General features: G+C 40.3%; 1 protein-coding gene across 1 annotated transcript; it reads right to left on the bottom strand.

Moving 5' to 3' along the window:
- Window positions 1–18,071: 18,071 nt before the first annotated feature.
- Window positions 18,072–20,075, bottom strand: id3 (inhibitor of DNA binding 3). The gene is made up of 3 exons (XM_039740330.1): window positions 19,578–20,075; window positions 19,200–19,286; window positions 18,072–18,671 (listed from the first exon to the last, which is right to left on the bottom strand). The coding sequence occupies exons 1-2, from the start codon at window positions 19,875–19,877 to the stop codon at window positions 19,230–19,232; spliced, it is 357 nt and encodes a 118-aa protein (XP_039596264.1). The 5' UTR covers window positions 19,878–20,075; the 3' UTR covers window positions 18,072–18,671; window positions 19,200–19,229.
- Between the last annotated feature and the right edge of the window lie 6,019 nt (window positions 20,076–26,094).

Genomic DNA, 26,094 nt, shown 5'->3' with positions numbered 1-26,094 from the left:
TAATTGCAGCACTTCCACCACACCCGGAAGTGCTGCCAGAAGAAGGTCAACCAGCACCTGAAGGATCTTGGGTGCCTTATAAAAGGAGCCAGCAGCCACTACTCTGGGAGCCAGAGTCGGGTGTGAGAAGACGAAGCATTCCAGGAGGAGTGGAGGTGAAGAAAGAGTAAGAAGAGAAGGAAAAAGAAAGAAGAGAAGTCTGCTTGTGAGTATGCTGTACACATGGGAAACGGGGGAAGGCGTTTTCCACAAGGTATAAAAAAAAAATAAAAGCATGTGATTGCACTTGTGTCCTATGTCTGTTTGTTTCGGGTAAGGGTGGCTGATGCTGGTGGTCCACACTGTCTTCCCACATGGGCAACTCTGAAAATGTCCAAGTTCAAATTGTGAAAACTGCGATTTAAGGAAAACTTTTATCAAAGAGTGCCAAAGTTTTCACATGGAATGTTATTTGTCCAGAAGTTTTTGTAACTTTTGAAAATCAATATAAAGAAACATACTTAATATCCTTATTTTCTAATAAGTGATTTCCTTATTTCCTCTTTCAAATTACCTAATAAGAGTCTGGGTGGTGGGTTTGGGAACTCATCTTAAAATGGAAAAAAAATAAATTCTGCACATAGTGTGTGCTAAATACTAGTGTGGAATAATTTGTAAAAGAGGTACTTTGAACCAAAACACTAAAGGAGGCATGGATCTTAAGTTTTAATAATTGTACCAGAGTGTTATATTTCACCTAAGGTTCCTCTCAAATCCTTTTTAATGTTTTTTTTGTTAACGTTTGAATCATTTCTAAATGTTAATGTTTCTTTTTCTTATTATCTGTATTGTGTACAAGGCCTTGGTTGTGTTCCATGTGTTTTGTGGGAGGTCCTCCCAAGAGGTGGCACCACCTGCCAGTCACACCAGGATCTGCCCTCTGTCCTACAAACCCAGTGGTGCACCCATAGTTCTCGGTGGTTACTTGTGAATGTGCCCTGGAGGGGGTGAATTATTGTGTGTTTTTTATTTTTGTGACTTTCTGGATTTAAGAACCTTTGCTCTGTTTTTGACCATTGCAATTGGACTGTGTATTGTGACTGCTTTTGGAATTGCAGTTATACATATTATACACATTTTGCACCCTTTGGAGATTCAATTTTTTTATTAAGTGCATTTTGTTAAAAATAAATATTTTATCTTATAAAATATTTGTATGCCATTTTTGTGTCTAGCCAGGGAATTTACAAAGTGTTTTCCCTCGTAATGGTTATTATTGGAAGTTCTTTTGGAACTTTTGGGTCTTACAAACTTAGGAACACCTAGTTTACAACAAAGAGAATGAAAAATTACCATTACATGGCAAACAAATTAATCAAAACCAAGTGACCAAAACAAAAGTGCAAGGCAAAAACATAGTCGAAACAAAGAAGGTCAAAAGCCAAATAGCATAACACTAATTTGGGTTTGATTCCCAAATCAAATCTCACTATAGCAAATTTTGCTTTTATTTCGATACAAATAACATTAAGATGCCAGAAGCTGTGCGACACCATCTTTTATAGGTGGAGCAAGATGATACACACTGTCACATGACAGATTTGAATTTCATCTTGGGATTAATAAAGTATCTATCTATCTATCTATCTATCTATCTATCTATCTATCTATCTATCTATCTATCTATCTATCTATCTATCTATCTATCTATCTATCTATCTATCTATGACTGGCATTGAGTATAGTAAATATAAACTTGTGAAACAGTCACAAAATAGCAGCAACCATTCAAACAAGAGTATGTGATGGCATTAAGGTGCTGTCACCACTATAAGAAAAAATGAAATTCAAAGCAGATAGATAGATAGATAGATAGATAGATAGATAGATAGATAGATAGATAGATAGATAGATAGATAGATAGATAGATAGATAGATAGATAGATAGATAGATTGGGAGCCAGTCTTGCAGTTCCTAAACTAAATAAAAAAGGTTACAGGATTTTGGAGGCAAAACTTCAACAATGAAGCAGTAAAGCAGAAATGAAAAGATCTTCTAGCTTTCCCCTTCTTGCTTGTATCAAGTGAACTCTTATCTACACTCCATTCGTTTCCAAGTTCCCCAAACAGTGGTCAGTAACCTCTTGTATATCCAATCCCAGAGCCATTTCTAATCTTCTCTTAAGGTCACGCCCAGCCTTACAAAACCCCTGTGGTGTCCCCATATACTTGCCTGACAGCTGGCCATTTTTAACCAAGAGCAGGACAAATCTGCAGGGATCTGAATAGCAGCTTCTCATTTCTAATTCTAAATGCAGAACTTTAACTTTCATTTATGAATCTACTACTTGGTGTCATTTCTGATATTAGTTTGTCCCCAGTGTTGTTAATTTGATTTTTCCTTTGCTATTTTTACCTTTGTCCCCTTTTGAATATTTGTGAGCATGGGGGAAAACACTATATGAATAAAGTTAATAGATTCATATAAACTGTGCGCATGTATAAAATCGTACGTTATATGGAATGACTGCATATATAACCTTAAATGTGACATATAGGGAGCGCCTTTAAATGTCGAGTCATTTGTAATTAGGTGTGTCCTTGGTTATGGGTTTTAGGTTTTCTATATGACTATATGCTTGTACGCCGGAGGTGTTGTTATGGCACAAGGTGTGGCCAGTAAATGAGCAATAGATTGTGATCAGGAAAAAAGAAATCGCGTGTAGGTTGGTATTAATTTACATGACTATATGATAGGTGTCGTTGAGCTTGAATTGCTGCCGATCGCTTTAATGGGAGCTTAACTTAAAGATGCCAATTTCAACCTCAAGTAACAGAAGGATGGAGTAGAGAGGTGGGGGTAGTTAGACAGCCTGGCGCCGATCCACACCTGCACGAACAGAAGACATTCAAAAGGAGCGCATTGAAAGGTGCAGGTGCGCAGCGCGGAGGAGAGGCGAGCACGGCTGCGGGGCGAAAACGTCCCGGCAAGGGGCCTCGGGACCTCCCCGTCCAGCTCTCTGCGACTGTAAAGCCACCTTGCTTGCTTTTAACTGAATCCGCTAACGCTACCGCAAGCGCACATTTTCGATTGATTCATTGTCAAGAAAAACATGAAAACTGCCCCTTTCAAAGGCACGCACGACACATTTATTCAAATCCTTTTTGAATGACATGGTTTCAGATTGTGTCGGTAGTTAAAACGTAGGATTATTCGGTTGAAAAAACGAGACAATGTATTCCCCCTAATTAATGTGTGTAGACTTCATTTTGCAAAACCTCGCTTCAGTTCTCTGCACTGGATTATAGAAACTGGATTTTGTAATAGCTACGGTATAGTTTATTGTAGCGAGCCACCTTAAGTAACAGTTTGTTCAGTTAATTTTCTTTTCTGATTGACGAGGTAAACTGAAGATACTTTGGTAAATGTAAACTGCTTAAAATCCTGGTACAATAATTGTACACCGTTTGCACCAGAACACACTTTAAATTTGAGGCGAAAAAGAATAATCAGTGGCTTATGTGATGATGACCCGATTTCTACACACATAGATAGATAGATAGATAGACAGATAGATAGAAAAGGCACTATATGATAGATAAATAGATATTTAGAGACCCAAATCTCTCAAAAGATTTTGATGCCCCATATATATCTAATTCAATATATAAGCAATAATAAACCGCAAAATAAAATTTTATTTTTTATTATTGTATGTGTAAATGTGCATTATTTTCATTTAATGTTCATGGGAGTCCCTTTTTGTGTAACCTGATTCAACTGCACGATTTGGAGCTTTTTGAAGGTTTCTGTGGTGCCTTCCTTCCAGGAACATCTTAAAAGCATTATAGGCCCCCTGGGCAAAGCAGTGCACTGAGGCCCCTACCTACACAACCACTCAGCAAGTCACAACATACAGTGCATCTGGAAAGTATTCACAGCGCATCACTTTTTCCACATTTTGTTATGTTACAGTCTTTTTCCAAAATGGATTAAATTCATTTTTTTCTTCAGAATTCTACACACAACACCCCATAATGACAACGTGAAAAAAGTTTACTTGAGATTGAGATTGAAATTAAGAAATCACATGTACATAAGTATTCACAGCCTTTGTCATGAAGCTCAAAATTGAGCTCAGGTGCATCCTGTTTCCCTGATCATCCTTGAGATGTTTCTGCAGCTTAATTAGAGTCCACCTGTGGTACATTCAGTTGATTGGACCTGATTTGGAAAGGCACACACCTGTCTATATAAGGTCCCACAGTTGACAGTTCATGTCAGAGCACAAACCAAGTATGAAGTCAAAGGAATTGTCTGTAGACCTCCGAGACAGGATTGTCTCGAGGCACAAATCTGGGGAAGGTTACAGAACAATTTCTGCTGCTTTGAAGGTCCCAATTAGCACAGTGGCCTCCATCATCCATAAGTGGAAGAAGTTCGAAACCACCAGGACTCTTCCTAGAGCTGGCCGGCCATCTAAACTGAGCGATTGGGGGAGAAGGGCAGGGAGGTGACCAAGAACCCAATGGTCACTCTGTCAGAGCTCCAGAGGTCCTCTGTGGAGAGAGAAGAACCTTCTGGAAAGGACAACCATCTCTGCAGCAATCCACCAATCAGGCCTATATGGTAGAGTGGCCAGACAGAAGCCACTCCTTAGTAACATAACAAAATGTGGAAAAAGGGATGCGCTGTGAATACTTTCCAGATGTACTGTATATAGATTAACACGTGGCCCCTATGCATGTGGGGTCCCCAGGCAACTGCCCAGCATGCTCATGTGTTAAGAAGTCCCTGACTCCTTCACTTGATGCTCTAAGCACATGCTTATTTTGCTTAATGGTTAATGCATCCATAGATAGATAGATAGATAGATAGATAGATAGACAGACATGAAAGGCACTATATAATAGATAGATAGATGTTATGCTCAAACTATGTAATGCACTAGTGAGACCATATCCACAAAGGCATTAATAAAGGAGATCCAGCAGAATTCATTCTTCTAAATAGTGAGTCACATGCTCAAGGACACCAGTGGTAATAAAGGGGGAGTGCATTTATGACTGCAGGCAGGTAGCATTTTCTTTAGACAAAGATCTGTGGGAATCTGCAACAACTGACCAAGATGTGGAGTTAAAGCAGAAATCTCGACAAGAAATATCTGGATGAGATTTTGGGGGGTTTAGCTATTGGCTAAACAAATGCGCTTGATAGACTGAATAGTCTGCTCTTGTTTATCAGATTTTTTTATTTTATGAATGTTCATAAAGGTGGAGAGTTCACCTGATTAAGGTACCACAACATAATTTTTTAACATTTTTTTTTGCATTAATAACAATTACTTTTGAACACCCTGAAATCACTTCAGTTATGTTGTCCAGCGCCTGACTCAGCAGTGTGAGGACACCCCCATATATGATGTAACATTCGTCTAGTCTTGATAGTTATGCAAGATGTCTTGCTTTTTGGGGTTCCTCCTATTTCTGGGCCTCTAGACTTGAAAATAATTAATTTTAAGCCAGTTTTGGGTAATATTTTTGCAGAAAATTACAACCTTATGATAAAAAGTAAATCAATAGATGTCCTCAGCAAAAATGATCAGAAGGACTTGAAGCTGCTTATACTTCAACCGATCTCTAATGGGATGTGAAGTGTGAAAGTTTTTTTAACAAAGAAATGGAGGTCAGTTATATAGTCTCATGGAGTGTTGTTTTATGTTATTTCAAGTTTGCTGATTATGAATATGATAATATTTTGATATTTCATTTTTAGCAGTGGTCCTGTCCCTTTTCATAGAAAGTTAAAAATGACCAATTTGAAACATAAGCATGTGTTTTATCATTTTAGACTATTTCAAGTTCAGTGATTAGGAATATGGTGCTGTTTTTACTTTCTGATCTTTTACTAGGGGTCTAGCCGTCTATGGATTTCTACCAGTGGGTAAAACATTACACATTTCTAATGTAATCAAGAATATTAATAAATTACAATATTTAAATTAAAGCACACATTTTAAGATTTCATTTATCTGACACAACTATTCATGTTTATTATGTACTTCTACCATGACAGTTCTCTAGTTTTCGTGACTGCATACCGACGTGTATCACATACATGTGCTAGCACCTGAGTCTCCAAGGGGGGCATTACCCTAGAAACTCAAGCTCCAATTTAATGTTATTACATCTCAGCGTGAGAATTTAAAGGGTCTCCCCAGTTCTATTAAGTGGTCAGACTTCAACAGAGACCACCGTCACTTCTTCACTTCTCACAGCTGCATACTGCCAATGTTTGTTAGCATACCAGTGCACATCACGTATATGCTGGCACATTAAACTCCAAGGGGGGCATTAAAAGCTCCTATCTAATGTCACTATATGTGAAACTGGAACTGCTAAGAAATCAGACTTTAACAAAGATTCCCGGCACATTTGTGTCTCCACCAGGCACTGCTTCAACCTCATAAAGTAAATCAGTACATTTTTGTCAGTGAATCAGTGAAATGAAGCTCAAATTTCTTACCATAGTAAGTTGAAGTAGTTTCTATTATTGTTGTGTCAGCACACTTTATTAAAAAAAAAAATTCTAATTCAGAAAGATTAACAAAATCATAAACTTTGAAGTATTGGATAATTTTTAGGGTGCCTGTTTTGGCACAATAGCTGCTAACTTCTTCTTGCCTGTATATGGAAGGTCCCCCAGATTTGATCACACTGTAGAATGGCTGTCTTCCTTTTATATTCTGATTGTTGCGAAGCTGACTGCGTTACAAATTAACCAGAGTGTCCAGCTATTCTATTCACAGCTGCGATTCCGGTGCTTCCCAATGTGGTAGATAGGGGGTGCTGTCATCCCCTTGAACCCTCAGAGTTGACTCCAGACACCAGGTAAAAGTCCAAAGTTTGGATTTATTATAATAATCCAGTGCACAAAGCACACTACATGCCACTATATTCATACAATAAACAATACCAATACTCAATCAACAAATCAATCAATCCTCCTACTCCCAGACGTGTTGCCACCCTTCCTCCCGACTCAGCTCACCCGTCTGGGTTTCCCACAATCCTTTATACTGTTCAACCCGGAAGTGCTTCCTCCCTTAGTCCATGATTCCTCATCACTTCCGTGTCATATAAAAAGGCCTTTTTTCTTCATCCCAGAAGTACGTCGGTAATCTGTTCCCATGACTATGACGTACTTTAGGATTATAGTAAACCCCAATGTCTCTGGACCTCCCAGCAGCGTCTCCTGGTTGCCCCCATGTTATCCAGCAGGGTTGCACTGGAAGACTCCAATTCCCATGAGTCCCTGCTGGAATTTGGGGCCCCTCCATGATGCAGGGATGGCTGCACCTGGCGGCCTGGGGGTATTGGCCGGGATGACTGGCCGGCCATATCTCACACCAAATAAAATCTTTTACGGACACAGATTTGAGATGAAGTCACAATATGATTCTTCTTCTTCTTCTCCCACTTTTGTGTAGGATCAATGTGCCTGTTCTCCAAACGCTCTGTCCTGCACTTCCTCCTCAGTCAGACCCTTTTCCTTCAGATCTTCTTTTATTTTATCCATTCACCACCACTTTAGACTCCTTCTCTTACTCTCTCCCTGTATTTACATTCTTATCACTCTTTTGCCCACATATTCCTTGTCTCTCCTCATCACATGTCCATACCTTCTTAGATATCTCCCCCATTTTTGAGTACCTCTGGTTGTCTCATTTCTTATTCTGTCCACAAATCCATCTCAATATTCACATTTCTTCCACCTGTAACTCCTTCTCCTGCGCTCCCTTTACTGCCCATGTCTCAGCTCCATACAGCATGGCTGGTCTTACTGCTGTCTTAAAAACATGATCTATTTAAACTTGAGCAAGGCCCTTAACCCGAAAATTGCTCCAGGGATGCTGTACAATGGCTGACCCCGTACTCTGACCTCCAAAAAGATAATTTCTGCTTGGGGATTTATAGAGTGCATCAAAAACCTTCACCTTGATTCTTCGATTGCACAACACTCCTGATATCTTCTTTCAATTGTTCCATCCACCCTGCACTCTATGGGTTATCTCTGTTTCTTATTCTCCATTTTGGGCTGCCACTGATCCCAGATATCTGCACTTATCCACTCTTTTCAATGACTCCCCCTCCAGGCTAACTTCTGAATCTTGATCATCATTAAACCTCAGATATTCTGTCTTCTTCCCATTTATCTTCAATCCTCTATTTTCTAAAGCCCTTCTCCACTCTTCCAGCTTTTTCTCCACTTCCCCTCTTCTGCTGCTACACAAGACAATGTCATCAGCGAAAAGCCGGCAACAGGGGGATTGGTCTCTTATCATACAAGACAACACATCCATAACCAGATCAAAGAGGTCAGGACTTCAAGAAGATCCGACTCTAACTGGGACCTCGTCTGTTACCCATAACCCCGCTTTTAACCTCAGTCCCGCATACATATCGTGGACAATCCTCACACACTCCTCTGGTCCTCCGTTCTCTCTCCTGCACCTCCAGACATCTTGACGTGACACTCTATCACAAGCCTTCTCCAAATCAATAAACACCCCATGCACTCCTTTGTTTCTCTCCATGTGTCTCTATGAGCGCTCAATGCAAAGACTGCATCAGTTGTTCCACTTCCTGACATAAAAGCAAACTACTCCTCCCCTATGGCGCTCTCTTCCCTAAGCCTTCTTTCTAAAACCCTTTCCTAGATTTTCATTGTGTGTGACATCAGTTTCAGCCCTCTATAGACTCCACAGTCCTGAATATCACCCTTCTCCTTATAAATGGGTATAATATTGACTTTTGTTTTGATTTTTTAAATTATTACTTATTATTTGGATGACACATTTATACAATGGGGCAGAACGGTGGCGCCGTGGTAGTGCCGCTGCCTTGCAGTTAGGAGACCCGGGTTCACTTCCCGGGTCCTCCCTGCGTGGAGTTTGCATGTTCTCCCTGTGTCTGCGTGGGTTTCCTCCGGGCGCTCCGGTTTCCTCCCACAGTCCAAAGACATGCAGGTTAGGTGGATTGGCGATTCTAAATTGGCCCTTGTGTGTGCTTGGTGCGTGGGTGTGTATGTGTGTGCCCTGCGGTGGGTTGGCACCCTACCCAGGATTGGTTCCTGCCTTGTGCCCTGTGTTGGTTGGGATTGGCTCCAGCAGACCCCCGTGACCCTGTGTTCGGATTCAGCATGTTGGAAAATGGATGGATGGATTTATACAATGCATCTTACAACTTTTGAGATACAATTGGTTACATTGTGTTTTTTTCCAATTGGAGCAAAGGCAGGTAAAGTGCCATTAATGGGATTTGAACCCCCAATTTCAGGATTTGTAGTCCAAACCCTTAATCATCAGGCCACACTTCTGAGGGAATCACAAAAAAACGTTGAGTTGGAGATCACCTGTGTTTAATAATGGCAGCATTAGGCACAAGGCAGGAAGTAAACACAACAAATGAATACATGAGTGCTAATTGCTACTGCCTCACAGCTCCGGACATTTTTATTGGTGTAGGTTTTATCTCTCATTTCCAAAAGGCATGCAAGTTAGTTTAATTTTCTGGTATAGAGGACATGTGTAGGGATGTAGATGCGTATGTAAATGTGACTTGGGATATACTGGCATCCCGCCACAGATTGCTGCCTGCTCACTTTCTGCATGGTGGCTCCGCCAAGCCTACAGTGGACAAACAGGCTCAGTAAATACATGAAATAATAATTTGGCGTATTTAAAAGAAAAGAAGGCAAGCTTCAGGTAAACATGATGGTGGTGTGTAATGTAATACCTCCTGCTTACTTGTTTGGATTCATTGATCTTCGTTTTCATTATGTGTGGATATGAAGCCATCTGTGAATGAGAGGTCAGCATTACAAAGCAAGTTCTCCACCCCAAGTTGTAGGATACAGGAGAGTAAGCTGGGACAACATGTCGGGGTAGGAGCCAATGGTACCATTACACGCTATACCAAGGTGCAGCTGACCTTGAAGTGAGAAAATTGAAAAAATGAAACCCACGGCTTACCGCTTCACCTCATTCCCAGCACAGTCTGTGAGTCAGCACCTGTCAAACCGGCCACCCACATCCCCATCTCGCAATACACCGAGTAGGATCTGACGCTACAGCCCGACTGGCAGCGAGTCTGCAGTGGTAGATGATTTACATTGCATGTGCAGGTGTCTGGAAAGTACATAGAATTCCCTCTGGGGGCAAACAGTACAGTATAAATATCATGTAAATGCAGATGAACCTTCCTGAAATTTCACACCTCTTCCTCATGATATATATATATAATATATATATATATATATAGTGACAGATAGGGGCACTATCGCTCCCTTGAACCCTTGTCCAAGACGCCAGACACCAGATAAAAGTCCAAATAGTGGACTTTTTATTAACACAAAGTGCACAAAGCACCCTCCTCTCCACAATACTCATAAATTAAACTCAATACTCTACAATAAACAATTCCTCCACTCCCAGACGCGTTGCCACCCTTCCACCCAGCTGAGCTCACCATCTAGGAGCTCCCACAATCCTTTTATATTCCCTGACCCGAAAGTGTTCCAATCCCCAGTCCATGTGATCTCCTATCACTTCTGGGTCAGATCAAAAGTCCTTTTCTTCACCCTGGAAGCACGTCATTCCCCTTGTGCATGTGACTCGGATGTACTTCCGGGGCATAAGGTAAATAAACGTCTTTTCTCCCTGCAGCATCTCCTAGCGGCCCCCATGGCTGGTCTTCGGGCACCTCCATACTGCAGGGAGGGCTCCACCTGGTGGCATGGGGTTATTGGCTGGGATGAACAGCCGGCCATACATAACAATATATATATACAGTAATCCCTCGCTATATCGCGCTTCGACTTTCGCGGTTTCACTCTATCGCGGATTTTAAATGTAAGCACATCTAAATATATATCACAGATTTTTCGCTGGTTCGCGGATTTCTGCAGCCAATGGGTCTTTTAATTAATGCTACACGCTTCCTCAGTTTGTTTGCCCTGTTGATTTCATACAAGGGACGCTATTGGCGGATGGCTTAGAAGCTACCCAATCAGAGCATGTATTACATATTAACTTAAACTCCTCAGTGCTATAAGATATGCATCCTGCGTGGCGCTTGATTGTTTGCTTGTCTCTGCCTCTCTCTCACCCTCTCTGACATTCTCTGCGCCTGACGGAGGGGCTGTTTGCACAGAGGCTGTTTGCTTAAAAGATACTGACGCTCCTCTAAAAAAATGCGCTTTATTGCGGTGCTCGGCATATTTAAAAGCACAAAAGCACACGTATTGATTTTTTGATTGTTGCTTTAATCTCGCTCTCTCTTCTGACGTTCTCTGCGCCTGACGGAGAAGATGTGAGCAGAGGGGCTGTTTGCTTAGAAGATACTAACGCTCCTCTAAAAAATGCCGCGACAAACTTAAAAGCACAAGTATTGATTTTTTGATTGTTTGCTTTTCTTTGCGAGCGATCTCTCTCTCTCCCTCTGAAATTCTCTGCTCCTGAAGAGAAGAAGATATATTTGCATTCTTTTAATTGTGAGAAAGAACTGTCATCTCTGTCTTGTCATGGAGGACAGTTTAAACTTTTGCCTAAAGGGTGTTATTTCATATCTAGAGGGCTCTAATAATGGTAACAGTGTGGGAGAGTTTATAAGGGCTTAAAATATATAAAAATAACTACACAAACATATGGTTTCTACTTCGCGGATTTTCGTCTATCGCGGGGGGTAATATATATATATTTGATGTGGGTGGCACGGTGGCGGAGTGGGTAGCGCTGCTGCCTCTCAGTTAGGAGACCCGGGTCCTCCCTGCATGGAGTTTGCATGACCTCCCTGTGTCTGCATGGGTTTCCTCCAGGTGCTCCGGTTTCTTCCCACAGTCCAAAGACATGCAGGCTAGGGGCATTGGCAATTCTAAATTGTCCCTAGTGTGTGCTTGGTGTGTGGTTGTGTGTGCCCTGCAGTGGGCTGGTGCTCTAACTGGGGTTTGTTTCCTGCCCTGTGTTGGCTGGGATTGGCTCCGGCCGACCCCCGTGGCCCTGTTGCTGGGATATAGCAGGTTGGATGATGGATGGATGGATATATTTGAAGTTTTTTTGTAAGTTAATATGTTAATTTATATTGTATTGTAAATGTATATGTCAATAATTGTTCTGTGCAATTGGCTGAGTTTGACAATATTCAATAAACAAGAATGACCTGCTGAACAATGTGATGACAATTTTATTGTAGATATTTGTGACAAAACACCATGTCAGATGACAGCAGCTACCCAGCAGTGGTGTCGCTATGGTTGGTGTCACCCAGCGTGGTAACCAAGGCCTTACTAGAGAGTTGATCGTACTGTAAACAATGGAGCACACAGACACCTGGCCGTTTAATGCAGCCTGGTAATTCACAATATTAATGGAGTGTAGATATACCCCATGGTGATTTCAGCACAAAAATTTCACAGAGTTGGTAGTTGATTTGTTTTGAACCTGGTTTTATTGAACTTGACTTGCTTGTATGAAATGTTATTTGATTTCAATAAAATCAATAAAATGCTTAAACAAATTACAGGGTAATTTGGGTGTCACCCCATCACTAGAAGGGTGTGTTTCACACCCCTGGATCCCTAAAATGAAACCACTGGTACCCAGTTTTATGCTATGGAATTAGGTTGGACAAGACATATACAGCCATGTTGAAAAGTAAGTACATTCCATTCAGTATTTTTCCTTTTTTGATGTAGGTGGCCATATGTCAGCAGCCATACCACATGCCCTTCAGAACAGGTCATCCACCTGAAGTTAAGCATGTTCAGGCCTGGCCAGTTCTTGGATGGGACACCAACCAGGAGGAAGCTTGGAATGCTGCTGAAAGGGGTGTTGGTAAGGCCAGCAGAGGGCGCCTACGTTGTGGTCTAAATGAGGATCATAACGTCCTAGTGCAGTGATGGGAATTCTGTGCTGTAAAAATGTTGCTATCCTTCGGATGAGACATAAAACTGAGGTCCTAACTCTCTGTGGTCATTAAAGATCCCTGGAGTGAGTGGATGGATTCTGATGTCCTGGATAAATTGTCCACAATGGACTGGTCATTCTGGCCCCCTAATCATCCTGTCTTTAACTGGATATCCCTTACCCCTTCACTTCCTAACAGCACACGTGTGGCAAGCGTACTGGTGCAAAATGGCTGCTGTCACATCATCCAGGTACAGTAGATGCTGCACATTAGTGCACATTCACTATGAAAACGTACCTTGAGAAGCATTATATAAATGTAACGTATATTTACTATTATTATATCACGAGTTGATCTTCAGTTATGCAATATCTATAGATAAAGATGAAATAATGTAACAAACATGATGCCACATTTACAGTTTGTAGTCCCATCATATCATTTACTTAAGCAAATCCAAATTCAGAATGTGGAAATTATAAGTATACCCCAGCATCTGTCACTACCTCAATTTAGACTCTGGTGCATCAGATCAGGTGCATATGCTTAGACCATCATTAGAGAAGATCTTCTCTGAAGGGGTCTTACTTAAACCTCATTGCGTTTGCTTTGTTGTTTGTTGTTGATGCTTCTGTTATCACCATCCATTGATAGAAGGAACTCTCTGAGGCTTCCAGAAGGGTTACAGATGCCTAGGAGTGAGGGGATAAATGTTTAAAGACCTTGAAACAATTTTGCAGTCCAGAAGGTCACTTACACATTGCGATTTCAAATAACTGCCGGTTTGCTCAGGCCAGGCCATCCCAGCAAGTTCAGCCTGAGAGTAGAATACACAATGCTGAAAGAAGTCTACAAGAAAGCCGTAATTTTATCACAGGCCCTCCAGGTAGCCTTTGCCACTGTTGATGTCAAACTGCATCGAGTGCCCACAACTTAGATCTACATAGAAGGAGTGACAGAAGTAAACTTTTGCTGTCCATACAGAACATCGGGGCAAGACTAGTTTATCCATGAGCACCTAAGCAAGGACCAGGACATCTGGTCAGTGTGCTCTGGTCTGGATAGAAGACAAGTCTGCCGATAACCAAAGCTAGCATTTGAGCAGAAGAACCTGATTATCAACGGAAAAGCATGGTGGTGGAAATGTTATCAATTGGGGCTGTTTTGCCTGATCCATAACCATAGCTCATCATTAGAGGATGCATTATAAATTATTGATTGCACCAGAATGTGCTTGAGGATAATGCGAGACCATCTACCAGAAGAGTGACGCTCAGCCAAAAGTTGATCTTGCAACTTAACAATGACTCAGTATACTGTATGCCAGTAAATCCACTGAAGTATGGCTGAAAAATAAATAAATGGAGGATCCTGAAAAGGTCAAGTCAAAATCCAAATCTAAATTAAATAGAAATATTGTGGATTTTTTGGGGGGAGCTTGGGGGTTTGAAATGAGCTGTCCACACAAGACACAAGACATTTGCATGGAGGAGCGGCAAAAATGTTCTCCCAGTTGAAGTCACAGTTACAGCTACTGGAGGAGGCAATATTGGCTGTTAGAGCCAAGGGGCTACTTACTTTTTTTCCACAGAATGATATATCTATTCATTTTTTTTCTTTATTTTTTATTTCATCACCTTTATCTAAACATAATGTTTAACATGAACATCAAATCGTGATATGTCCATGTATGTTAAACATTTCATCTTCGTGTGCTTACGTATTTACATGACTGCATTCTGATACTGCATCTCTGATAGTGCACACAGATTTAATAATGAAGGCAAGAAAGACCCGGAACACTTCCATCTTGATGTGTTTCACCAAGTACAAAATGTCACTATTCTGCATTCCAGTATGGTGCTGCTTATAAGGACAAATCGGCCCTAAAAAACAAACACAGCTGTATGGCTGAGAAGTGACCAGTGGACTCCTGCGCTGCTATCCCAGGCATGTAGAAACCGAGCTAAATTGGTCACGGAGCTGTCATGTGAAAGATCACCTTGTTGTCTTGAGGCACATGTTATAAATAGCTTTACATAGTTGTGACTGACTTGAATGAACTCCTGAAATGTTAATATGCGGCCCTAAATTAGACAGTTCATTAGTTCCAGTCTGGGACTGGCAAACCTGATTACTCTTTGCTTATTATTATTATTATTATTATTAAAACAAATTCTTGGATTTGTTTGTCTGTTTTGTTTATAAAGGTATGAGGCCTCAACCTTAATGAGGGAGGGCTCCCTGCTGAATCATATGAATTTAGCAAACTCACCAACACATAATACACTTCCCACAAGTTCTCTTTTATATTTACTTAAGCGATAATAAAGACACCTCCAGCTGTCATCGCACTCCACCCTGGTACACACACCCACTTGCACACAATTGCATCTTTATTTTACTCACAGGCTCTTCCTTCCTGCAGTTGTCAACTTTCCTTTTGTATACTTCGTACAAAGTTCTGTGTAAAAGGTGCTATATAAAATAAACTGACCGATGCTAATTTTGAATAGATGCATACACTTACTAACCTGGTAAACACCCAAAGCAATTCTGCATAAGGCAATTTTCAAATGTAATACGCAGAATTATGTACAAGCTGCACACACTGACATCCTCCAGTTCACTGTCCATTTGGCTCTTGGTCAGAGACAAACTACAGCAATCTGTCCATGAGAGCTTGTTAGTGGTCTGTCAGGATCTGCAAGCACCATAGAAAAAGACCAATTCCAGTCAACTGTCATCATTCTTTACACAAAGAACGATAGTCACTTACAATAAGCTACCAAGTAGTGTGGTGGACAGTAGGACTTTAGGGACTTTCAAAACTCAACTTGATGTTTTTTTGGAAGAAATAAGTGGATAGGACTGGCGAGCTTTGTTGGGCTGAATGGCCTGTTCTTGCCGCTATTGTTCTAATCTACCTCACACGCACCACTAATATCAGAAATAATGCAAAGGAAGAGTTTCATTTTACGAAATTGTCCATAAAATATCATATTGCATGTTCAGACATGATGCTTTGCTGAAAGCCTCAGGATGTACTGATGAAATAATTGTATACAGTATATGGAAAAAAACAAGAAAATAAATTTAGTTTTTGTTTTGTCTTATTGAATAATACAAACAGCTCAATGTAGAATAAGGGGCTATTGGAAAATATTATGGCACCAGGAAAAAAAAAAGCCACTTTATATTGCTGAACACACATCATCAGACCCACTTAATTCATTTTTTGGTTACAAGGGGGTCCATTCCAGCAGCATTGGGATCAGGGCAGGATTAAGGGTAACAGTAAGTCATGAGCCCACATCACACATCCCAGGCCAGGCCAGTTTAAGAGTCACCAGTTACCTTAACAGGTCTCTGAGGATGTGAGAGGAACACGCACACGGAGAACATTCAATCTCCACATGAACAACAAGTGCATCCAGAACACCAGAGCCATGAAGCAGCACTACCATCCCACTCTGACTTGCACTGAAATAGAATTGGTGGACATGCAAGTAAAATTCACTATACTTGGGACAATACAACTAAAACATACATACATATATATACATATACACACATATACATATACATATACATATATACATATAAATATATATATATTATATATATATAAATATATATATAGTAACTAAAGAGTTAAAAGAAACGTGTGCAGTTGTGGTTTGAGTTATCTTTTAACCTCTAGGTAGTGTACATAATCTAATGGTAAGCTTACTTATAAATGTAATGTCTAAGACACAGTGTAAAATATTCCAATTATTTTTTGTCAAAATTATATAGTCATGCACACCCCCATTGTTTTAAGCCATAAAAAAATAGTGTTATTGTTGTTTGTCTATAGAGACTATGTTTGGGATCCTAATGAACCCAAAGCATCAGGATGGGGTCCGGGTACATCCCCTGGAAAAGGTTTAAAGAAGATAGAAAAGTGGTGGCTCAATTAACATGGCAGGTCATTCACACATCAGATCTGTCACCAGTATTCAAAAGCATCCCATTTCATACTTTGGACAGAGTTAGCACATCTTTGACTTCTGAAATCTAAACTAAAAAGAAGTTACTATTAAAAGTCAAATATTGCATGCAGGCACTGAAGGCTTATCATCTTATCACAAGGAGGCCCAACAGTTTAAACCTCAAGAAAATAAAGTATCATTAATGTAGCAGGTGCACTGGCCCCTTACTGTACAGATGAACATCATGAATCATTAGCACAATTTATCCAAAATTTTTCAAGCCATCTACACTTTTGGCATATAAATGCAACCTGAAACTCTTTACAATACGATCATTCTACCAACTGTCAACCCATTCAAGGTTGGTTCCTGCTTTGCACCAATGCTGCAGAGAAAGGCTCCATCACATGCAACCCTGAAATGGACTGGTGGTTCATTCTAGCAGGCTCACCTCAAAGCTCAGAACTAGGCAAGCCACAAGGAGGGATTGTAGAACCCACACTACTTTGTTTCTTCTCTTCCATGTGTAGAAGAGGATGGACTAATCACTTAAGATGAAGGGGCTAAAAGGAAAAGATTGTTGGTTTGCACCTCATTTCATAATAGGTGCAAATATGTTGTTTCATAGTTCAGCTTTATAAAGCTCCTTGATTTGGTGCACGGTTTGTAAAGGTGCAACACAAAATAATTAGGCTTACTACACCAAAATGCCCCAGCTTTGTATATAAGGTGTACTTGGCCACTCCCTTTTCTCTCTCTCTCTCTCTCTCTCTCACACCCCCCTAGTTCAGAATAAAAACCACCATTTAAAACAATAGGTGTCCTTTTGCAAACAGGTTGGTTCTGACCCTTTCACTTCACTGTGCGGAGATTCTACACCCATTTCATTTCAATTTCCTGGACAGTTATTCTTCCTATAAATTATTTCAAGGAGGCCTGTGGCTCCAGTACAGTCCTCAAGACGGAAAATTACAATCCAAGAAACCCCTTTACAAGTTAAAAAAAAAAAAAACACAAGAACAAAAATATATCCTTTAACTCGAGAATTTTACTCAGAAAGTGTAAGCCTGGAAATTAGGTGCACCAGATGAATGAGCTGGACAAAAAAAAAAAAGTTAGTCTAAACTTTAAGAAAACATGAAAAAGGTAGTATCTTAGAAAAGAAAAAAGTTTATTATGTAAAAAATGTACATTAAAGCAAACTTTTATAAAAAGTTTATAAAACTTAATAGCATACAACCAAGTTTGCAGGAATGCAGTGTTCTACAAACTTTCTGCAGCAACTCTATTAGAGTTCTTGATGACATTTGGAAGAAGAACTTCCAAAAAGATACGACCACCCACCCTCAAAGTAAAAGCCCAATCTCCCCCGGCCCACCAAAAAAAAAAACAAAAAAAACCAAAAAAAACCAAGGTATAAAAAACTAAAAGATGCACTGTGCTCTGTGTGTTCACTTTTTAAAAATAAAATAAAAAGGCCAACCGATGCTTCATAGAGTAGACACCTTCTAGTCTTCTAGTGGGTTATTTAGTTATTAAATTATATATTTTTGGCTGATGTAATAAACTATTCTCAAACAAAAAACACAATGTCCATTCGGTGCTGGCCACTGACGCGCCGTGGTTGTCTGGCGATCAAGCGATGGGTCATTAGAGGGTTAATCCCGGCTCCTTAGACACCCTCTCCCCTGCAGTCAAACGGACCCCCCTTCTCTCCCCCTCCAGTCAAGTCGACCACGTGTTCTCCCGCACCTGCAGATTGAATGGCAAAGAAATGGGAGTTAGTTTTCCTTTTTTTGGCAGATCAGAGGTACGTCCGCAGACAGACTGGCGCCCAAGAGGAAACTTTCATTAACCTCTAACTGATAACGACAAATCCACAGCACACACACACAGCGCACACACACACAATGTTTGCTAATTGGCAGAAGAGATACATCTGCAAAGAGTTAGCTACAGAGTATCCCATGTTCTAGGAGAGGAGGGGAGGTTACAGTGAAATGCTCAGTGGCGCCTTCCTGGCGACACGCAGAGCCCCCATATCCCCCCTTGCTTCTGTACAAACATCTGTTCTTCTCAGGGAATCCCTACTGATATCCATTCCCTTCAGAAAGTTTTTTTTTTTTTTTTAATTCTGTTTAGTGATAAACGCAAAATATACATACCACCCCTTACAAAAAAAATGTCAATACAGACAACCCAAGCTTGTCAGCATTATCCTTAACATAAACCCCAAATCCCAGTACTGAGATATACCTGTACAAATCAGTTTAAACCTACCTGCCACATGCACTCCCAGCACTTTCACTGCTAATGGCACAAACTTCTGCTGTCTTCAGTGGAAAAATCGCAAGCGAAGTCTGAAGCCTGATAGAAGGGGAAAAAGTTAAGTGATTATTACGAAATAACGGTATAGAAAAAATAACACATTGGCGCCGGAGAAACGGCGTTTCTCAGCTTGCATCACATTGTTGCAACATTTAAAAAAAAAAATCTAAAAATCTACCCAAAATATTTTAAATAAAACATAACCAAAGTAAAAGATTGTCACATTTCACATTAATACAGCATAGCTTTTGAAATTGACAGTCGGTTAAGACCGCGCGTTCATTCAATGTCACGCGTAAAAGCTGGTTTAAAAAAAATGATCAAACTTGCCTTTAATATTGTCACATTTGGGTCGCTTTCTGTCGCCTCCTCGTTCTCCAGTGCGATTTGCAGGTCGAAGATGTAATCGATGACGTGCTGCAGGATTTCCACCTGGCTGACAGATTTGTTCTGTGGGATGCTGGGGACCAGCTCCTTCAACTTAGAGTAACAGTCATTCATATCATAGAGAAGGCTCATGGGCTCTTCTGACGGAGCTTTATTCCGAGCGATTGCCAGGCTCTGCTCTGAGATGCAGCACACTGCTTCATAGCAGCTTCTCACAGCTCTTACTGGACTGATTGCCTTCATGATGTGTATATTCCTGTTTAATTGATAGGCGAAAATACTCAACGAATCAGAGGAAAAATAATGCTTCAGAGTTTTCAAATTAGCAGCCAAGACACGCAGCCATAAAGGTGCTGAACACGCGCTTCTAAATTGTCACAATGAATATTTCCTCCCAACGAGTACGTCGAACAGTCTTGCCAAATGCATAAGTTGCAAACCAAAGCATTGCCTTTATACAGTAGGAGAAAGCCGCCTTCAACCCGCCCACCAAAATGACACGCCCAGAAGCAGCCATAGCCAATAGAAATAGAAAACCTGACTAAAATAGGCCGACCTAGTAAAGGAATGCCTGCTATTGGTTCAACGCGCACATCAAACTGCAGTAACGTAATTATAGGAATGAGGAAGTGTTTAGGTGGGTTTGGAATACATACAAGCGCTTAAAACCAGAAACAGACATTGTAGTTCATACTTGTTGGCAGGGAATTCCAGTTCAAACTACTGGAAATGCATAACGTGCTCCAGGTGTGGCATTCCGATAGATACATAAATAAAACCAGATTTTGCACGTCCTGACAACTGCAATTTAGCGAGAAGCTAGAGCACAAGCGAGTTCACCACAGGCACTTGACAGGATTCTTGTAAATAATTAGTGACGCCTAGTTACCCAATTTGCTGTTCACATGACCTCTAGACTTCCTGGCGTCAGGATTTTTCTCCTAAAAATAAAAGGACTATTGAGATAAAAAAAAAAAAAAAAAAAGAGAGAGAGAGGCACTACATGAACTCGCTCTTGCTTGCTACTTTCTGTTAAGACAGTTAATGGCCAGTCCGCTAAACCACACTTATTTATGCCTTAAATTTTAATTAGAAGACTAAGACAGCTAACTTACTAGAATTTCCAAACGTGCTCCATGATAGGGTAAGATTTATTAAAAATGAGGACAAGTGGTTCGGACTCTAAACTAGCTTGGTGCAAGTGAGTGCGTGTACTCCACGCTAAATGTACATCCCGTCAGGGTTTAGGTGCCCGGTGCTCATTGGCTCCTTCATAATGTTGTGCTATGAACAACGGAAAAGTGATTTCAGAAAATGGACGGAAGGATGAGGTGTATGTGGGGCTATCCCTAACTCGAATTAAAGCCCTACTCTACTGTTAATTGTACCTTTAATTTGTTAGTCGATAGTTATATTCAGCTAGACACCCAATAAGAATTTCATTATACTTGTTTACTATATAGGTCAGTAAAGTGTCAATAAAGCTTCGATTTGATTTTTAATTGAAAACAAATACACGCACTGTGCTGAATTGTTTCACAGAGGAAATAATCCAGTTGTATTGCAGACAACAATATAGACATAACTGAATATAGAGTTTAATGACTTGCATTTGATCTAAAGGAGTACAAATAAGTTGAAATAACCACATACATTTTAGAAATAAAATGACACTAGCCTGTTCAATATCAATGTATAGTTGTATTTCATTTGATTTTTAAATTACACTGCGTAAATATACATTCCAGTCCAGGTTTATAAAATATGACTGTAATAATTTTCTGCAATAAAAGCATGTAACTCAATTAAGGTTTCACTCACCTTCTACATTAAACAGCAATCTAAAAAAGACTGTGACATTTCGTTTTTTTTTATTAAATGGTCATCAAATCCGATAAGCATGCACGGGATTGTGAGCTTTGATTGGTACTACAGTATGTCATTGTCATAATGATACCAGTAAACTTGTGTTTTAGTTTACTTGCCATTATGATCTTTTAAATAATTAATACTTTAAAAAATGTTAATTGACTTGTTAAACCTATCAAGGTACTCTATTATAGTTCATTTCGCAGCTGGCACAAACATAGTTCTGCTTATACACTCTTAAAAATAAAGGTGCCAGAGTGGTTCTTCAGATTGCGAAAAGAACCATTCATATGACGTTTCCATAAAGACGTTTAATTATTTAGATCTGTAACAGGATCCATAAATAGATTAGAGATTTGTGAAATCCCACTGGACTCCTTGTTTTAAAAGGACTCTCGCTGCATTCATCCACACAGGCTAAGTTCGAGTTTACTTGATCGGTTGGTATCCTATCCTAGTATAGGTCGCCTAATATACATTAAAGATTTATATTTTGTCCGTGAATTAGAAACCTTTTCAAAGCCCAAAGATCCTATTTCACATGCAAAGAGCCCTTCACAGAATGAAATGGTTTTGTCACAACCTAGTAAAGTGCCATTACAGAACCGTTCGTTTTAAGAGAGTAGTTTAACTTTATGAGTTTTTTTTATATATAATAAAGTTTGGTTTTGCATTTTTTTTTGTTATACTGTCATTTGTGTTTTTCTTTTGTTTCAATCTCGTGAGAATCAAGTTGTAACATATTAAAATACGAGTGGTGAGACACACATGCTAATAATAATAAAACTGTTTACGGGCCTTATCTAGCAAAACTGCATCTTTTAATAGCTGATAGGGGAATGACTTGCTTTCTTTCAACGATCATAGCATTTTTATGCTACTTCAAAGCGTGTTGCCCGTGTTCCTATTTGGTTTTATTTTTTTCTTTTCTCACAATCCTGTTTTTGTGCAGGAATGTACTGCCTTGCCAGCTGTGAGTCCCCAGCCCTGCACAGCTGTGTTGATCTAACTCGCAGCTCCAGACAGCCTGGCGCCAGCCTCGCGACGTCATCCATTCACTCGCTCCAAGCACGTCTCCCTGGCAACTGGCCAGCCGTGACTGGGATCCCGAACTGCTCATCAATCCCGAGCACCGCCCCTTTTGCCGGGAAACGTAAGGCAGGATTTGGTGTCAGTCAACTTGAGAATCCGCCCATCTGCAAATGCAACATCAGCTCCGCTCCCGAAGAAAGTACACACATGTGAGGAGCCGGGGGGCGGGCACGATTAGTTTAAATTAATTTAAACAGTGAAATGGCCCTGACTCTCTGCGAGCCTGTCATTGGAAATTCGCATCCGGGTAATGCAAGAATCGATGCGTACTTTCAACCTGTATTACAATTTTTAAACGTTTAGTGTTATAATCGACATATATGTTGCAGACAGGTATTGTGGACCAACAAATGATGTGCTCTCTATCTATCTATCTATCTATCTATCTATCTATCTATCTATCTATCTATCTATCTATCTATCTATCTATTCTGTACAAATTGTGTGCATATAGTGACTATGGTGACTCATTTATTCTGCTTTTCCCAAAACACATTGATTTTGTGCCTGCAAAAAAGAGCCAGGAAGCCCACAGAATGATTCAGACCTTTGGATGCAGGACACACACCCTTGTGGTAAAATTCTGTTCTGTGTAATAACACAGCAGTTGAGCAGCTACCCCAAAAAGAACTAAAGTATGAAAGTGTACTTCATGCAAGGGAAAATATACGGTTATAATCATTAAAAATGCAGTATAAAATCAAGATTGGTTGTACTACTTTTTACAATTATTTTCAATGTTAATAATATATAATAAAATCTATTACATTCATGTTATTTAAAAATGTTACTCACGTTGCTTAAGATTCATATTTAATTCTGCCAGGAATGCCCTTAGGACACTAATCAATTAGTTCTTTTTTAGCTGAAAAAAAGGAAGAGATTACCCCGGATCAAGGATTTTTTTTTTCTTTCTAAGCCCACGATGATGGTGTATCCACTCTTCAGTTTAATAAGTGTGGCAGTGAAGTTATCTATATAGAATGGCCTTTTCAGGTAAAATATTTTACCGAAACTAAACATTTGTGGAGGTTCTATTAAGGATTTCGAGACTGATTTTCATCACCATTAACCTGAGTTGATGGAGTTTCTTGCATAAGAAATACACCAACTCCCTTCTACAAGGATGTAGATGTCATCACACGAAATGGAAAAATATAAACACCTCTAATGTAGCTAAACCACTTTTTATCCATATTACCTGTATGGACATTGTAGGTCAGGTTTAGCCAATGCTGCTGGCCGAAACCTACCTAATATTAAAATTAAACATAAATGTATGATAGAGTAAGTTGCTCTTTCTTTCTTTCTTTCTTTCTTTCTTTCTTTCTTTCTTTCTTTCTTTCTTTCTTTCATTCATTTCATCATCAATTCAGGCACAAGAAAGTGTATTCAGAACTTGTTTACCTTGAAGCAGAGACAATAAGTGCTTCGTATCATTAAATAAACACTTTAATTCAGTTAATCATCTAGTTCCTATAATGTAGTAATTTTTCACAATTTTCTAAATAGCCAGATACTTTCTTCAAGTGATAGCTCTGTGATTTCACAGTCTGGTCCATCCTTCCATTTGATATGAAATTATTTTTAATTTAACGAATAATCTGCCCTCTGATGAATGCTTTACTATGTTATGTTGTTTTGAGATGAAAACCATTCAACTGCCTGCCTTAAACTGAACACTCATATATGAAGTGATTACATCCATCCGTCCATCCATTATCCAACCCGCTATATCCAAACTACAGGGTCACGGGGGTCCACTGGAGCCAATCCCAGCCAACATAGGGCGCAAGGCAGGAAACAAACCCCAGGCAGGGCACCAGCCCACTGCAGGGCGCACACACACACACACACACACACAAACACACACACCAAGCACACACTAGGGACAATTTAGAATCACCAATGCACCTAACCTGCATTCTTGTGATTATGGGAGGAAACCAGAGTACCCAGAGGAAACCCATGCAGACACGGAGAGAACATGCAAACTCCATGCAGGGAGGACCCGCAAGTGATTACACAATAGTGTATTTTTTGACATACTGTTAATGAAGGGTACGTGTTGATCGCCCAGCACCTGTATCTTGACTGAAAGTATCTTCACTTTCCCACCACCCTGATCACCATAGTTTGAAGCAGCTGAGCCGTGTATTTGTATTAACTATAACGACTCACTAGAAACTGCAGATTCTCCTTTAAATGGCACACAGTTAAACTCAGCTCAGAGGTAATAGTAATTTTTTTAACTTTTGTATTTGCTTATTTGAACCTATAAAGGTGCACCTCTCTGTGCGTTACAAAAAATAATAATGATAGCAATAATAAAATAATCCAGTTGTACTCCGAGCTTTTGAAACTACTTGACTTGGTCTCCAAAAATATCTCAAAGAACTGCCAAATATAGCAAGAGCTGCCAAGGTTCAGAACATTGCCCTCCTTGGAAATGCCCACATACTTTGTAAAGGACTGACCATCGAACAATAAGACCTAAGGAACCCAGCATGTTCTTGATAAAAATCAAACAGCACAGACTGAGAAAAAAAGGAAAATAATAATAATAATAATAATAATAATAATAATAAAGTTTGTTCTATGCATTTGGTTTATTGGAGTGTTCAACCTAAGATCTTAGTCAAAAATTAACAAATGCCATGACATAACTGTAGGCTTGAACTGATTGAATTTCACCTTTTTTACAATGAAAGCCATTCTAATGCAATTTATAGCTACAATAAAGCATAATGGTTTCATATTTGTACAACGGGAGCACAGGCAAGTCAACACTTGATACAAGGTCATTTGGTTAGACATTGTTCAGGGCCAAGCGGGAGGTTTGTGCTTTTAAGCTTTTAAAGTTCACCGCCTTAGCTATTGGGCCATAATGCTGCTGCATAAGTTCTGAGATTTCTTTGGCATCATGTGCTAAATCTACACTTGGATCTTGGGGTTTCAGTCCCACTATTTAATTCAATAGGTTAAACTATTAGGTTTAAAAAGAAATTATATATATATATATATATATATAGTAATTATATAGCGGCGCCCCGATGCCGGTTTATCCCGTGTGGTCCCCGGCCGGGACGACTTGGAGGACCAGAGGAGGGCGTGTGCCTCCCCCAGACCGAGAGGGGGCGTCCGTCCTGGTTATGCCCAGCCCTGTAGGGACCTGTGGCCACCGGCAGGCGGCGCCCCAGTGCCTTATCATCCCGGGAGCCCGCCCTTCCGCCACACCAGGAAGTGCCGGGGGGAAGACGACAGGGGACACCCGGACGGCTTCCGGGTGCGCAGCCGGCACTTCTGCCACACAGGGGTGTGACCAAGTCTAATTGCCGGGAAGCAGCTGGAGCCCATCCGGGTTCCCATAAGAGGCCGCCTCCCTCCAGTCATTGGTGGATGTCGGGAGGTAGTTGGCAGAGCTGGAGAGAGGACTGGACGCGGCCAGAGGAAAGGCACAAGGACTGTGAGCCTTGGACTTTGGGGGAATCGGTGCAAG

The sequence above is a fragment of the Polypterus senegalus genome, chromosome 17, assembly GCF_016835505.1.
Source record: "Polypterus senegalus isolate Bchr_013 chromosome 17, ASM1683550v1, whole genome shotgun sequence".
NCBI classification, from domain to species: Eukaryota; Metazoa; Chordata; class Cladistia; order Polypteriformes; family Polypteridae; genus Polypterus; species Polypterus senegalus.
The sequence above is the reverse complement of the archived record's forward strand: the minus strand, read 5'-3'. Positions and strand labels throughout refer to the sequence as shown.